The following is a 15,189-nucleotide window of genomic DNA, read 5'->3' as shown; positions in this document are numbered from 1 at the left end:
TAATTCAATATAATCGATTTCCTTCATATTCCTATGTTTTTTATGCATTTGAAAATGTAATTATGAAAAGAGGTCTACTGGCTTCAGATTGCCAAAGGTGTCCATGGCATGTGTACACACGTACACATGTACACACACACACACACACACACACACACGTGTTAAGAACCCTGACCTGGACAGACTGGTGCACAAAAATAGTTTTAAGATACTGTGTCACCTGCATCATGCAAGTGAGTTAAGATAGAAGTAACTGCTTATGGTGTGATTACTGGGATTATTAGTTTATATTTCACTACCAAAACCCACACTTCCTGTGTGCCTGGCACCCACACTTCCTGTGTGCCTGGAACAAAGGAGTTCCATCAGGTTGCTAAATGAAAGGACAAACTTTGGGGTAGAGTTCCTATAAATGAGGTTTGACCCTAGTTACTTCACTGATTTCACCAGCAGCCTATCTGTGGCTCAGTTCCTCCTTTCTTAGAAATGGGGCTGCTACTGCTTACCCAAATTGACTCTGAAAGACCTTGCAAGAAGAAAGGGGCCATCGATTTGTGTAAAAAATCTCAAGCCCTTTGAAAGATATATTTACTTTTTTAAAACATATATTCCTAAGTAATAGTTATAGTAGTCTCAATTTTACTAACACAGACACAGTTTCCACATCAGGACCTTGAATTCCATTCCATTCTGCTGTCCACCATGGGGTGTAAGGAAGAGCGAACCATTACAGAAAATGAAACTATGTCTCGCTCAGGATTCTCTGCTTTTCTGTGGACAGTGGGTGGACTTTAATATCAGTGTGTAGTCCCAGGGATTTGTGTGTAAATTGTGTGTGTTATGTCTGGGCAATGAGAGTCTGTCGCTTTCATCAATTGGCTCAGTCAGTGAAGCATCTGCCTTCCACTCAGGTCATGATCCCTGAATCCTGGGGGAATCCTGGGATGGAGCCCTGCTCAACGGGGAGTCTGCCTGTCCCTCTCCCTCCCCCGTCCTAACTCATGTGCTTAAGCTCGCTCCACTCTCTCTCAAATAAATAAATAAAATCTTTAAAAAAGGGGGGGGGGAGGGTTCCAGAAAAGTTGAGACCTAGACTCTAGAGAAATACTTCTGGAAAACTGTAAACAAACTCACAATGTACAAATGTTTTTTGACAGGACCTTTATGTGTAAAAAAGAACTCTTTTCCTACAACAAACTGTGGGTGAGAGAATAAAATTAACCTGTGCAACACCTTATAGCTAGTCAGTGGACTAGACAGAACCAAACTCCACCCGGCTTTTCCCCCTGCACCATGCCTATCACTGTCCACACAGTTTCATTCTTCTTAAGTCATGGTGTTCGTGGTGTCTCAAGCAGGAGTATAAGGCTTTAAACACCACTAGCCAAGGCCCTCAGTTGCTCTGATCACTCTCACAGTGTTTAATACAGTAAGTGGAACAGATTAAGGAATAAAGGAAAGAAAATTCTTCCCACTGACATATTCAACAACTTTCAAAAATAAATTCATGCTGCAATGTCAGCTTAAAAGCTTCCTCCCGGGGCGCCTGGGTGGCTCAGTCGTTAAGCATCTGCCTTCAGCTCGGGTCATGATCCCAGGGTCCTGGGATCGAGCCCCGCATTGGGCTCCCTGCTCAGTGGGACGCCTGCTTCTCCCTCTCCCACTCCCCCTGCTCGTGTTCCCTCTCTCGCTGTGTCTCTCTCTTTCAAATAAATAAACAAAATCTTAAAAAAAAAAAAAAGCTTCCTCCTACTGCCTGTGCTTCTATGAAAGATCCTCAAGTTGTCAATGTCCAGAAAGACTTACTACTCAAGGTTACACTTCTGTATCACCATGAAATAAGCCAAGAAAAGATAAGGAAAGTGTCATCCTTCTCTATTCAGAAAACAGTGGCAGGATCACGGTCACAGACCAAAATTTCCAAAAAGAGATCACTTTTAAGAGGACAGATAATGAGGCAGCAATAGCAGTGACACTCCTGGCAGACGGGCTGGGGGATCCATGAATGGTACCTGGGGGTGGGAGCAGGAGGCGGGGAAGCCCGCACAGTAAAGAGCCCTAACAGAAATCTAGTGTAGCCAAGAGTGTGTATGACCACCAACTGAGGCACCAGCATCTTTCTTCACAGCCATCCCTCTCTCCTCCCCTATCCGCCCCCCAGTTGAAGCAATGCGGCGCGAAGGGAGAGGAGTGGAGTGATAAATGGCGTAGCTTTTGGGTGTAAAGTCGAGTTTGAGTGCCATCACCCCCCCCCCCCGAAATAGCTGTCTGACTCGGTCAAGTCACAACATGGTGCCTCAGTTTCCCCAAGAGTAAAATGGGGGTAATTACGCTTCTAACTACCCAGGAATGCTGCCAGGATTAAATGAGATAACGAGTGCGAAAGCTTCTGCACAGGGCCAGACACAGAGGAACCGCTCCGGGGGCGCTAAGGCAAGTCCGCAGCAGGGTCCTGGGGTCTGGGCTCCGGCCCGGAAAGGGTGCTCCCGGGGCCCGCTCCCCGCCAGCTGGGTTCCGAGCCCCTGCCCGGCCCACCTTGTTGTTGTACTCCTCCACGAAGCTGCCCAGCGCCAAGCGAAAGCGCTTGTCGGGCCGCACGCTCCAGTTCATGGCGTAGACGGTCCAAGGCGCTTCATACTTGTAGATCTCCTTCCGTTTGCCGTGCAGGGACATGGTGGCGGCGGCGGGGCCGCAGTGCGGGCCGGGACGACAGCAAGCTGCTGCGGGCCGGGCGCGAGTCAGGCGGGGAGCCGGGCCTGAGACTGAGGGGTCCGGAGGGAGGCGGGGCGGGGGCGGGCAGGGACGGCCTAGCCCGGAAGCGGGGCCGCGGCGACAGACAACGACTGCCGGGCCCGACCCCCAGTTTCAAACCTGCTTCGGCTCGGACAACAGCCACCTTCCGTTTGAAGCCCCGCCCCGCCCTCTCGAAACGGAAGCCACGGGACCCCCGTAGCGGCGCCGGCCGTTGGCTGCCTGACATGTCCTTTCGAAAGGTTCCTTCTCCTCATTGGCTAGTGCATCCGTAGCTTCTGAAACCCTTCGCTATTGGCGTAAGTGTTTGTCATTCCAATGACTTGCCCGGCCCAATTTCAGGGGGCAGGCGCTTTCTCAGCTCCAAAGGTGATTGGCTGAGAAAGATGTCAGTCAGGGAGATAACGGCGCACTGCGGGTGAATGGGGGCGTGGGTGGCCTAGAGGCTGGTTATCTAGCTGCGGCGGGGCAGGCCTCCGAGTTCTAGGCCAATTCTCTGAGAGTTGAAACCCCTTGGGTGACCTGCTCTGACTTCCTCTCTGCAGCTGCCATTGCGAGCGGTTTCTCCACGCTGTCCAGTGGAAATTTACATTCTGCCTCACCCAAGGGCCCGCGGCCTGGCAGCCTGGCCCCAGCCAAACGGGAATCACCTTAATTTCCTCCTGGTGCCCACAGCCCTGTATACCGGGGAGCTGTTGTCCCAGTCCCCCCAAGGGCAGGAGGCGCACACGCCTTTGCAGACCGACCCACCTTTAGTCAGGCCTTCCCGCGCTTTCCTGGACATTCTAGAAACGCTCGGAATTTCAGGGTTGGTTTTCAGTTAAGTCCGCGGCCCTACTTGCTTGGCCCTAAGTTTTTGTCGGTTCCGTTCATTCCATCCCTTTCCCCGAAGCGGAGCCCAAGGCAAAAGCTAATCAAGCCCTAAACATATCTGTGTCCTCAGTTCGAAATGGAGAAGGGTCTGAATCTAGGTAACATCTCTTTATAATTTAAATGGTTTCCTATGATTTGCTTTCAACGCAATTAAAGGAGAATCTTAAGGAACTGCTAGATGGTATCATTAAATATCCTTTTAAATATCGTGGATTGTTGAACAACTCAGAAAGAATTATGTGACTGCTGTATGTAACAAACCCCTTAGTGTTCCATCTGCTTACTTATTTGAACAAATTTTCTCTGCTTAAGTTTTTTAAAAAAGGAAAGAAAAATAGGTATAAAAGTGTTGCTGAACCTTGTCTCTAATAAAAAAGTGATATTCATCCACACACATGAACTAATGAGAGGAAAATACCCTCCTTTATATATGCATTTCCAATAAAATTTTAATTTCTATAAAAATTTGAAATATATTTGGGTTCCTGGCTGGCTCAGTTGTAGAGCATCCATCTATTGATGTTGGGGTCATTGAGTTCAAGCCCCACGTTGGGTGTAGAGATTACTTAAATTTTTTTAAAAACTTTAAAAATTAATTTAAAAAAATTTGAAATATATCTCTGTTGTTTTGAACAACTCTGTACTAATGAGTATAATCCTTAAAGCCTTGGTAAGGTTACAAAAATTTAATTTTACAATTCATATGCATATATTTGCTGCAAACAGTTATGATCAAGTTACTGATAATAGACCTTAAGTCTGGAAATAAACTACATGTAGCATAAACTGTGGTGGAATAGAATGGAATTATGAGAAGAGAAAAAGGAATAATGTTAAAGAAGAGCTTATTCTCATGTTTTTATTTTATTTTATTTTATTTTATTTTTTTTTTTTTTAAGATTTTATTTATTTATTTGAGACAGAGAGAATGAGATACAGAGAGCATGAGAGGGAGGAGGGTCAGAGGGAGAAGCAGACTCCCTGACGAGCAGGGAGCCCGATGCGGGACTCGATCCCGGGACTCCAGGATCATGACCTGAGCCGAAGGCAGTCGCTTAACCAACTGAGCCACCCAGGCGCCCTATTTTATTTTTTTAAAGAGTTTATTTATTTGGGGCGCCTGGGTGGCTCAGTTGGTTAAGCAACTGCCTTCGGCTCAGGTCATGATCCTGGAGTCCCGGGATCGAGTCCCACGTCGGGCTCCCTGCTCAGCGGGGAGTCTGCTTCTCCCTCTGACCCTCCTCCCTCTCATGCTCTCTGTCTCTCATTCTCTCTGTCTCAAATAAATAAATAAAATCTTTAAACAAACAAAAAAAAGAGTTTATTTATTTGAGAGAGAGAGCACGAGCAGGGGGAGGGGCAGAGGGAGAGGGAGAAACAGATTACAGGCTGAGCAGGAAGCCCAACATGGGGCTGGATCCCAGGACCCTGAGGCCATGGCCTGAGCCCAAGGCAGCCACTAACCAACTGAGCCACCCAGGCGCCCCATTCATATGCTTTTAAAATGAATAGAAGATGCGGTGTGTATGTGTATATATATACATATATATACATATATGTGTATATATATAATGTAATATTACTCGGCCATCAGGAAGGATGAAATCTTACTATTTACAACAATGTGGATGTAACTGGAGGGTATTATGGTAAGCGAAATAAGTCAGTCAGAGAAAGACAATTATCATTTGGTTTCACTCATATGTGGAATTTAAGAAATAAAACAGAAGATCATAGGGGAAGGGAGGGAAAAATGAAATAAGATGAAATCTGAGAGGGAGACAAACCATAAGAGACTCTCAACTATAGGAAACAAACTGAGGGTTGCTGGAGGGGAGGCGGGTGGGGGGATGGGGTAACTGGGTGGTGGGCATTAAGGAGGACATGTGATGTAATGAGCACTGGGTGTTATATGAGCTGATGAATCACTGAACTCTATCTCTGAAACTAATGATACACTGTATGTTAACTAATTGAATTTAAATAAAGTTTTAAAAAAAGAAAAAAAGAGGCAGCAGCTCTTTCTGCCCCCAGATCCTGTCCCCATGCTTTAATAAACCACCATTGTGCACTAAAAACAAAACAAAAACAAAAAGAAAGAAAGAAAATGAAGATGTGAAGGGTGCTTGGCTGTCTCAGTCAGTAGACATGTCACTCTTGATCTTAGGTTATGAGTTCAAACCCTACATTGAGCATGGATCCTACTTTAAAAAAAAAAAAAGAATGATGTTGGCTCTTTTTTTTTTTTTTAAGATTTTATTTATTTATTTGACAGAGAGAGACACAGAGAGAGAGGGAACACAAGCAGGGGGAGTGGGAGAGGGAGAAGCAGGCTTCCCACCGAGCAGGGAGCCCGAGGTGGGGCTCTATCCCAGGACCCTGGGAGCATGACCTGAGCCGAAGGCAGACGCTTAACGACTAAGCCACCCAGGCGCCCCTGAATGATGTTGGCTCTTAAATCACTATGCTACTTGGATCTAAATGGATCGATATAAATGAGGCAATTTATAAAGTATCAATATTCACAATATACTGGAAATTACATCCTTGCAACTATTTAAACTTATCAATGAAATACTTCAAATGTTAACTTAAAAATGTATATGTGATAGGAGGGATTCATCTTCAAAATTCGTTCAAGGAGTACCAAAAAAGGACTGAGGACTGATGATTAGGTACTTTTGGACAACAGCCGTTTCATTGGAGCGATTAACTGCGCATGTTCTCAAGCCAGAACATATGGATTGAAACCATGTCCTCATTTTCCCATAATGTTAGGCAAGATTCCCTTTTTTTTTTTTTTTAAGATTTTATCTACTTATTTGAGAGAGAGAGAGTGAGAGCACAGGTGTGTAGGAGAGGGCAGAGGCAGAGGAAGAAGCAGACTCCCCGCTGAGCAGGGAGCCTGACACGGGACTCGATCCCAGGACCCCAAGATCATGACCTGAGCCAAAGGCAGATGCTCAACCAACTGAGCCACCCAGGTGCTCCAAGACTCCTTTTTTTTTTTTAATTGAAGTATAATTTACACATAGAAGTACACATATTTTCACAATATGAAATATACTTAATGTCACCAGCTCCTAGATCAGGAAGCAGGAAAGTACTAGCACCCCAGACGTCCCCCTCATGCTTGCATAAATTTCTTAGCCTCTCGCTGCTTCTGATTCCTCATCTCTTAAATGAGGCCAACAATACCGACCCCACAGGGTTGTAGTGAGGCTTAGTGAACTAGTATCTGCAGAAATGTCAGCAGGAGCATGGCACAGGGGGAGCATTATGGAAGTGTTTGCTGTTGTCATGATTCCTGATGGTGACCAAGCCAGAGCCTCTCCAATTCCCTTTACCCCAGCCTGGCTGAAAGCCCCATGCCCCTGGGGTTCCTGGGTCTAGCAGAACACTTTGAGGTTCTCAACACACAGATCCTTGTGGGAGGGACTTGAAGAAGACCACAATGTTGGACTCACAGCACAATCAGGGACAGATGACCCTTGGGTAAGTAACACACCCAGCCCAACATGAAATGTGCAGACTTAATTAGCTGCGAGATGTTCCACTGCCCGGTAGAGTCCCAAAGGACATCACAGAACCATGAGGGGCAGAGTGGCTGGGGGCTGGAGCTCTGTGCCCTGATGTGTCTACTACAGAGGACACTTTCATCCCCAGCTGGTTCAAAGGCTCTTGGCAGGAGATCTCACTAACCTTGGGTGCTGGGCCGTGAAGCGGTAGATAGTTCTGAGCCACAAGGCGATAGTACCCAGCTGACAGCAAGGTTCTCATGCAGATCAGAAACTTCTTTCTTCAGTGACACCTCTGTCCTGTAAGCTACCTCTACCCCCAAGCCTCACCCACCCTCCACCAGGCCTACTGTCTAAACAGAGCCCTAGAGGAGTCTGGGAAAGTCCTAAGCCTCTTCACCCATGCCTTAGTGGGTCACTTGGGTTGGCAGTTTGTAGCTACAGTAGGAGAATAGTTTTCAGCGGCCCATTTGGCAGCTGTCTGCCTCCCCCAAATCCTTCACTCTCACCCACCTTCAATCCCCTCATGGTATCTTTTATCTTGGGGCTCAGTGGCTCTAACTCCCTGCCAATCCAGGATCTGAGCCGTGTCTCTGGAACTCCAGCTGCTGGGGGACCTGGCCGAGGCGTTCAGGAAGGGAAGGAAAGCGGGGACCACAGATGAGTCCCTGTACCTCCAGTGGATGAAGAGGTGAGGCCAGGGGTGACAGGAGCCCCTCAGGCTGCTCCTGTTCTGAGGATACTGTGAAAATTTTGTCTGTTGCCATGGCCAGGGGAGGCACCCTGGAGGAGGAATTCCTTTGCGTCGGCCAATACTTGTTCAAGTCATCACAGCTTGGGACCTGGGGGGTGGGGGTGGGCAAGAAAGGGGGAGGCCACCAACTTCAGGGATGGGAACTGGCAGGAGCTGTGTCCTGTTGCCCTTGCCCCAGCTGTGGGGTCTATGGTTGCAATCTGGGCTTTGCCACCACCTGTCCAGGCTGCTTGTCAGGACATAAAGGAGGACAGCAGAAGCAACAGCTGCTCTCAGGCCACAGAGGCTCTGGGCTTGATGCCACATTGAGACCAAGTTCAGGGTGGGGCAGACATGCAGCTGCCTCCAGGAAAGCCCTTGGGGATCCCTTCATCTGCTCACCTGTTCAGGGGTCAGACCGCCCTGGGGCAGCCTAGTGCCTGGACTCTGAGTGGCTGAGACTACAGGAAACAAGGCCAGGTCATCAGAGGTAGGGGCTCCCAGAATGTAGCCAGTGTGACCCTGGGGCAGGGGCTGCTGAAGGAGCTGTAGGATGTGGCTGAGGTCTGAGGACATGCGGGACTCCAACCTGCCACACAGAACAAGGTCAAGGTCAGGGTCAGAGTCAGCGTCAGGGTAAGGGAGAGCCGTTCGGGTCCTGATGCAGCTCTCAATTTTGTAGCCTGCATGCCATTCCTGCTGGATAGAATGGCAGCCTGGGACCTCGCTGAAGCTACTTCCCTGCTACAATCCACAGCCCCTGCCGAAATCTCCCTTGGCACTGACTTCAATAATAACAGTGACCAGGCATTGTGCACACCTCATTTAGCCTTCATAAGGGAGCTTTGGTACGGGTATTCTGATTATCCCCATTTCATGAAAGGGCAAACAGAAGCTCTGAATAGTTAAGTAACTTGTCCACATTCTTGCTGGTCGGTTGCAGAGCCAGGTTAGGAGCCCAGGACTTCAATGCCCAAGCCCTTACTCTACCACCGCAGCCCTGCCATCCACAGGCCACACCCCCTTTCCAAGGGCCCATGGAATTTGTTTCTGCATGAGGTTATGCCCCTCTTCCAAAAAGGCTCCCTTGGCCTGTTTTGGGGTTTCCTAGGACAAGCCATCCAAGGAACTGGGCTTAGTGACATAGGGAAGGGAAGGCCTGCAGCTAAATGGGGCTAACCATTCTAAAACCCACAGGGTACCCAGTGATGTCCCTGAGCCACCAAGAGGGGGCACCCGTGCCTAGCCCACTGCTGGGCCTGCTCTCTGCAGCCACCCCCATCCGTGGCCCACAGGACACTCACCTGTTCATCTGGGCCTGGAGCTGCTCTAGCCTGGAGCCTAGCTCCCGAGGCCAGCAGTCTGGGTCTCCCTGAGGGTTGGGGGGGCTGTGCCTTGGCCTGGGGGGCACTTGCTGCAGCAACTCTGGCCAGAGGCCAGATGCATCTGAGATGCTCAGGGAAGGGGCTGCGGCTGCAGGAGGGAAAGGGAAGCCTGAGCTTCAGTCTGGCTGGTTCCACAGGCATGACCTGGAGCAGAGCCCATCCCCTTCCCCTAACTGCCATGGGAACACAGGTTGGGAGAAGTGGATCTCCTTACCTGGGTGCCCTGGAGTACAAGGTCCTATCCCCACAGAGGTCTGGCTTCCAGTTCCCAGAAAGCTGTAACCCTGGGAAGGGGGCTGGGGGCCCAGCTTGGGGGTGCTGACGGGGTGGGGACTGTCCAGCCCTGGCCTCACTGTCCAGGGAGCTGCAGTCCAGCCACTCCCCTGGTGCCTTGATGTGAAACCCCAGGGGGCTGCTTTGTATCCGCCCCTGGGGACAGCCCTCACTCAGGCTCTGAGCACACAGGGGCAGGAAGGAGATAAGGGTGTCTATTACTGAGCCTCGGAGAGGGAGCCCCTCTCCTCTCATCAAGGGGCTGGGGAGGTCTCTCCCAAGGTGAGGCAGATCAGGAAGGACCTGAAAGGGATAGGAGGCTGGGCAGGGGCTTCAGGCTGGGCTGGGGCTGACGCTGGTGGAGGCTGGCTTTGCTTACCTGACTGGTTGTCACCGAGGAAGAAGCCTTGGTGGTCCTGGGTGCCTGGAACTGGCTGGGGTGATGACTGCAAACCCCCACCTGCCTTGTGGGGAACAAAAGCATCAAGTAACAGGTACCAAAGCTGGGACAGGGTCTCTTTTTCCTCCCCTGCACCAACCCCCCTCCTGTGGCCCTTGAGACAACTAGGTGAGAAAGTAGTAACAGGTGGCCAGGCTTCCCCTGATGCTCCAGGAAGCTTCCTGCAGGTTCTCCCCTGTGCTGGTGGGCAGGAGATTAACAGGGGCTTAGAGATGTGCAGACCTCCCCCCTCGCCACCAAGAGTCTTGGGAGAGGCAGCCTTGAGTAGCAAGATTTGGTGGGGTGCAGGGGGAGGGGGACAGAGGAGCTATTCTTGCAGTCCTCCCTTTCCTGAATGCCCTGGTGCTCCCGTCCTTAGCTTGGGCTACTGGGGAGTTTCCTCTGAGGAGACTGGGTCTGGAATCCCCAATCCATCCAGGATACCCTCAGCAGCACCCTTGGCAGACCACCCTCTTGGCACTATGAAACTTGCGGGTACCCGGGGGCTACAGATGCCCAGGCCACAGAGACCATATCCGTCTTGCCCTAGGGTCCAACCACTGAGCACTTGGGCCATCTGATGGCTCCTAGGGGCTAGAGCCCCCGAGGTAGCATCCTTACAAGACGTCTCCTAGACAGATCAGGTGGGGAGAGGAGAGACTGGTGGTGGGGAGAAGAGCAGAACGGACAGGGTGGGGATGGCTGTCCATAGCAAGAAAACCTGCCTCAGCGCCACCCTCCAGGAGCTGGGCGTGGGGCTTGAGCCAGCAGAGCCCCTCCTCCTGAGGCCGGGGGTGGGGGGCTCAGTGCCAGGGCCTCAGCCACTGCTGCCCCTGCCAGGCACGCCTGCCCCCTCCTTCGCACTAGCTGATTCCATACCCCTCTGTCCATACAGTCCCTTCTGGGCCCTTCCAGTCTGTACTGGTTGTCCCACTCCTTGGTAACCCTGAGCTCCCCAGAAATTTGGTCTCCCCACACATCCTCATGACTTCCTTGGTTATTTAACTATGAGGCTCTTTATTTTCCCTGAGTTGTTTTAGTCTCTTCCACTGAGTGATCAGCTTGTGAGGAGAGGCTGCTCTATCTCTCATTTACACCCCTGGGACCTGGCACTGTGAGACCCTGGCTGCCAGACATCGCCCCCTTTCCAGCTGGGTGCCACGGGGTGGAAAAAGCCTCAGCTGTAGAGTCGCACAGACTTGAGTCCACTCTTTGGCTCTGCATTTGACAGTATGGCTTCCTGTATGGCGGTTTGGCTTTGGTCAATGTATTCATCCTCTCTGACCCTCAGTTTCTTCATCTAGAAAGTGGGGGAAATAACACTCTGTGCAAAGAGAAGACTAAATGAGATCATGTAAATGAAGCCGAGCTGGTGCTCAACAATTGGTAGCTGTCATCATACTCGGCATTATGTTGGCCACGGTAGACACAGAAGAAATTACAGTAAAGGACGCAGGATGGGGTTGAAAAGAAGGGAGGTGGTCGGGTGGATCCCCTGAGGCCAGGCAGGCCAAGTGCTCAGCAGGCCCCATTGCCCGTTACCAGCTGGCGGAGGGCCACTCCCCGCCCAGGCCCACCCAACCCAGACTCACGTCCCGCAGGTTGAAGGTGACTTCCAGCTTACTCCAGAAGCTGTCTGCAAATGCAGGGTACATGTCCAGCACCTCCAGCAGGTCTGCCCGCTGGATCTTGTGCAGGTCACAGTAGGTCAGGGCCCGCACATCTGCACTGGACTTGCCCGGCCGGGCGTGAAGGCTAACGGGCTCCCCAAAGATGTCATTCTTTCCTGCCAGCCAGAGGGGCAGGGGTCTCTCCAGGGTCTGGCTCCAAGCTCTCCTTGGAAGAGCCTCCCTGAGGGCCCCTTGATCATGAACTAGCCCCCCCCCCCCCAGCCAACTTCAGGGATCCTGCCAGGCTGGGGCTTGGTGCTCAGGATCAAGCTCTGGGGACAAGGCTAGATGTGCTGGCTGGGGGTGGGGAGGGGTTGGAGGTGAGACCTGCCTTTTCCTTTGTTCTCTGAACTCTGCAGAGAGCACATACCGTCCCAGCATGTGGGTCTCCCCCAATACCAGTCTCCAGGCCCCTCAGGACCACCCTCTATCAGAATCTGCTCCCTTCCTATTTTCCATGTTCTTTGGTACTGCCCCTATCCACCCCTCCACTCCAGGAGACAGTGGGCAGGAAGGGACACTAAAGGCTCCCTGCTCAACCTCTTCCTTGCTCCTCAGCCTGGTGGTGCTGTGAGTGCAGGGAGCCCAGGGCCAGGAGCCCCCTGCTGCCCCCAGGGCAAGGCCTGAGGCTTCTGTGTCTTTGTGTTCCCACTGCCTACTGTGGGGCCAGGTAACCAGCATGGCCCTGGCAGAGGAAGCCTGGGGAAGTCACTTCCCCTCTTTGGACCCCACTGTTCTCATCTCTAAAATGGGTATAACCATATCTGCCTTGCCTGCCCCACTGGACTGTCCAGAGGAACAGATGTGTTGCTTGAGAAACTGCCTCAAATAGCAAGAAGCACCAGACAGGTTGGTGCCAGGCGTTGGGGGGGACGGATGTCCCAGGGTGGACATAGGCTGGTGACACTTGGAGCATGTGGCAAGGGTAGGAGTCCCTCCTGGTGCCAGGCCCACTGTGCTGGTCACAGGATATAAGTATGAATAAGATGTTATCCCACCCACAAAGAGCCCCCAAAGCCCCACAAGACAGGCACCTAAGCCACCAACTAGTTTACACTTCATCTATAGAGCCTTAGGGCAGGGGAGAACCAAGAGCTAAGGAGGAGGAGGAGGGGTTCAATCTACCAGGGATAGTTGAGGCAGGCAGGGAGTGCTTACAGAAGATATGAAGTGGGGGCTGGGTTGTGACAATGAGGGCTGGGCCCCCAGGAGAAAGGCAATCAGAGCAGAAGAAACAGCTGTGTGCTGCACAGTGAGGGCAGACAGAGGGTCCAGGGCTGGGGTGCCAGGGACCATGATTGCCTGACATCCACTCCCCACAGGGAAGTCCAACCCCTCAGCCTGGCAATAGGACCAGGACAATGGTGGATGGAAGCCAAGACCTGTTGTCCAAGAGAACAGGATCAAAGGTCACTCAAGAGGAGGGGACTGAGGTCCAAGGAGGGAAGGGACTCGCCAGAGTCACATATGAAATTCATAAGCTCGGAATGTGGGCAGCATTATAAAATGATGTTATCCAGTAGGTGAAGGATTATGCTCTAATGTACATTTTCACTCAAGACAAAAAGAGGATTTCAGGTCTCTAACTGAAACTTAGATTGGACTAGCTTCTTCATTATTAAATAGAATTATCATCCTTCCCACTTGGATGGCACTTCTAAAGTAGGCTGGGAGGGAGGGAAGTTCTCAAAGAGGAGCCCATGGCTTGAACTCAGTCTTGAAGGATGACCGGGGTCTGCCAGGCAGGTGCTCCGAGCAGAATGGCAACATGTGCAAAGGCAGCGAGGTGAGACAGAGACTGCAGGTTAGAGAACTCTAAGTAGTTTGGATGGCTGCAGCACGAAGTACCAGGGGGGAGGGTGGCAGGATTTAGGGAGGTCAGACTGGGGAGGACTATGCATGCTGTGATCAGGGGTTTACATGTGTCCTGAGGGTCATGGGGAACCATGAGAAGATTTTGAACAGAAGAGGAATATGCACAGATGTGAATTTCAGGTCACTGGCAGAAGGTGAAGATGGAGTATGGGGGTAGACCACATGCAGGGACACAGGAAAGGAGCTCTTGACATGTGCCCAGGGAAGACACGATGCGGGCTGGAGGCAGGCAGGGACAAGGAGACGGGGTGGGACACAGAGGTATTAATGAGGGTAACACACAGGAGTCTGTGGCTGCCTGGATGGTGGGGGTGGGGCAGGAAAGAAGAAGGGTGCTCCCTTGGTTGACTCCCAGATCTCTGACCCCAACAACGGACAGTTCACAGTGATGGGGATTCTGAAGGAGCAGCTTTTGAGGAAAGATGATGATTTCAGACACAGGCATGTTGTTTGTTCTGCCTGTGGAATATAGGGTGGCCAGACCCAGGAAGGAATGGAATATTCTGGTCCAAGAAGAGATTGGGGCCAGGACAGAGCTCTGCTGGTGCTTGCGGATAGATGAGGCTGAGAGCGTGGGAGCAAGGAGGTAGCTCAGGTGAGGGTATTGGGTGAGGAAAAGAAAGCAGAGCCCACACTTGGCGGACACAAGCTGAGGGCAGACCAAAGGGAGGGGACTGAGCAGAGGAACTGGAGGGGGCCTGTCCAGTGGGGTTGGAGGAGAGCCAGCTACAGAGACCAAAGGAAGGAGAGGCTGACATCCTAATCAGGGTCTTGGGCTAGGCTGAAGTCAGGGAGATGGCAAGAAAGATGAGAATCATCTCAGAGAGGTGAAGTGACCTGCTCAAGGTCACATGGTTGGTAAGTAGCGGAGGCTGAGCATGCCCCCAAATCTGTCCCTGTCCAGTGCTCATATCCTTCCTCCAAAGTGTCTAGCTGTCCCTGTAGCAGCAGTGAATGAGACTGGGGTCCTCCCTCCACCCAAGACAAACCTTTGCCCTCTCACACTGAGCTCCCCAAGAGTGGAAGAAGGTAGGAGCCTTCTCCGACTTCAGAGTGAGACACATAGCCCTGGAATCCCTGTCTGGCCACTTGTCAGCATGACCTCTCTGAGCCTCTACTTCCCTATCAGGAAAAATGGAACCTATGGTAGAGGTTTGTTTTAAGGATTCAGTGGGCTGGGTAGGAGGAAAAAAAAAAAAGAAGCTCTCCACCGTGCATGTGCACATGGCAGGCCAGTAAAAGGTGCCACCATCGTTTAGAATGGAGAAGTCCAGGCAGGACATCTCTGCTTCCACCCCACCCACCCATACTGGTCTGGCCCTCCCTGCCCGACCCACCTAGGATGGCCACGACCATGTCGTCGCGCAAGATCTCGATGGAGCCACGGGAGATGAAGTAGAGCGTGGAGAGCACGTCGCCGAGGTGCACCAGCGTGTCTCCCGGTGGTGCGTGCGTCGTCTTGAACTTGACCGCCAGCGCGCGCAGGCAGCCCTTACTGGCTCCGCGGAAGGCAGGGCAGTGCTGCAGCAGCGCGCGGTGCAGGTGCAGACAGATGTCGGCCTGCAGGCACTCGGGGAAGCCTTTCAGCACCTGCGAGGGGGGCGGCCGCATCCACCGGGATGCGGCTGGGCCTGGGCCTGGGAGAACGGGGCGGGGGGGGGGGGCGGGGGGG

At 51.7% G+C, this 15,189-nt stretch overlaps 2 protein-coding genes across 6 annotated transcripts in view; both read right to left on the bottom strand.

The window, feature by feature from the left end:
- The window catches only part of DCAF7 (DDB1 and CUL4 associated factor 7), a 33,104-nt gene extending 30,213 nt beyond the window's left edge, over positions 1-2,891 (bottom strand). For 2 of the 3 annotated variants that reach the window (XM_021678496.2, XR_002479725.1), the window contains exon 1: positions 2,536-2,891. In XM_021678496.2, coding sequence (XP_021534171.1) covers positions 2,536-2,673 — 138 coding nt within the window. In that variant the 5' untranslated portion in view covers positions 2,674-2,891. The remainder of the gene's footprint in view (positions 1-2,535) is intronic. The other variant, XR_002479726.1, reaches the window with a different exon arrangement.
- Positions 2,892-7,699: 4,808 nt separating this feature from the next.
- Positions 7,700-15,189, bottom strand: part of KCNH6 (potassium voltage-gated channel subfamily H member 6) — a 21,432-nt gene continuing 13,942 nt past the window's right edge. For 2 of the 3 annotated variants that reach the window (XM_021678399.1, XM_021678400.1), the window contains 6 exons: positions 14,855-15,107; positions 11,565-11,758; positions 9,913-9,997; positions 9,180-9,348; positions 8,278-8,464; positions 7,700-7,984 (listed from right to left, as the gene is read on the bottom strand). In XM_021678399.1, the coding sequence (XP_021534074.1) occupies positions 7,700-7,984; positions 8,278-8,464; positions 9,180-9,348; positions 9,913-9,997; positions 11,565-11,758; positions 14,855-15,107 (1,173 nt within the window). Of the gene's footprint in view, positions 7,985-8,277; positions 8,465-9,179; positions 9,349-9,474; positions 9,594-9,908; positions 9,998-11,564; positions 11,759-14,854; positions 15,108-15,189 lie in introns of all 3 variants that reach the window. The other variant, XM_021678398.1, reaches the window with a different exon arrangement.

The sequence above is a fragment of the Neomonachus schauinslandi genome, chromosome 15, assembly GCF_002201575.2.
Source record: "Neomonachus schauinslandi chromosome 15, ASM220157v2, whole genome shotgun sequence".
Lineage (NCBI taxonomy): Eukaryota > Metazoa > Chordata > Mammalia > Carnivora > Phocidae > Neomonachus > Neomonachus schauinslandi.
The sequence above is the reverse complement of the archived record's forward strand: the minus strand, read 5'-3'. Positions and strand labels throughout refer to the sequence as shown.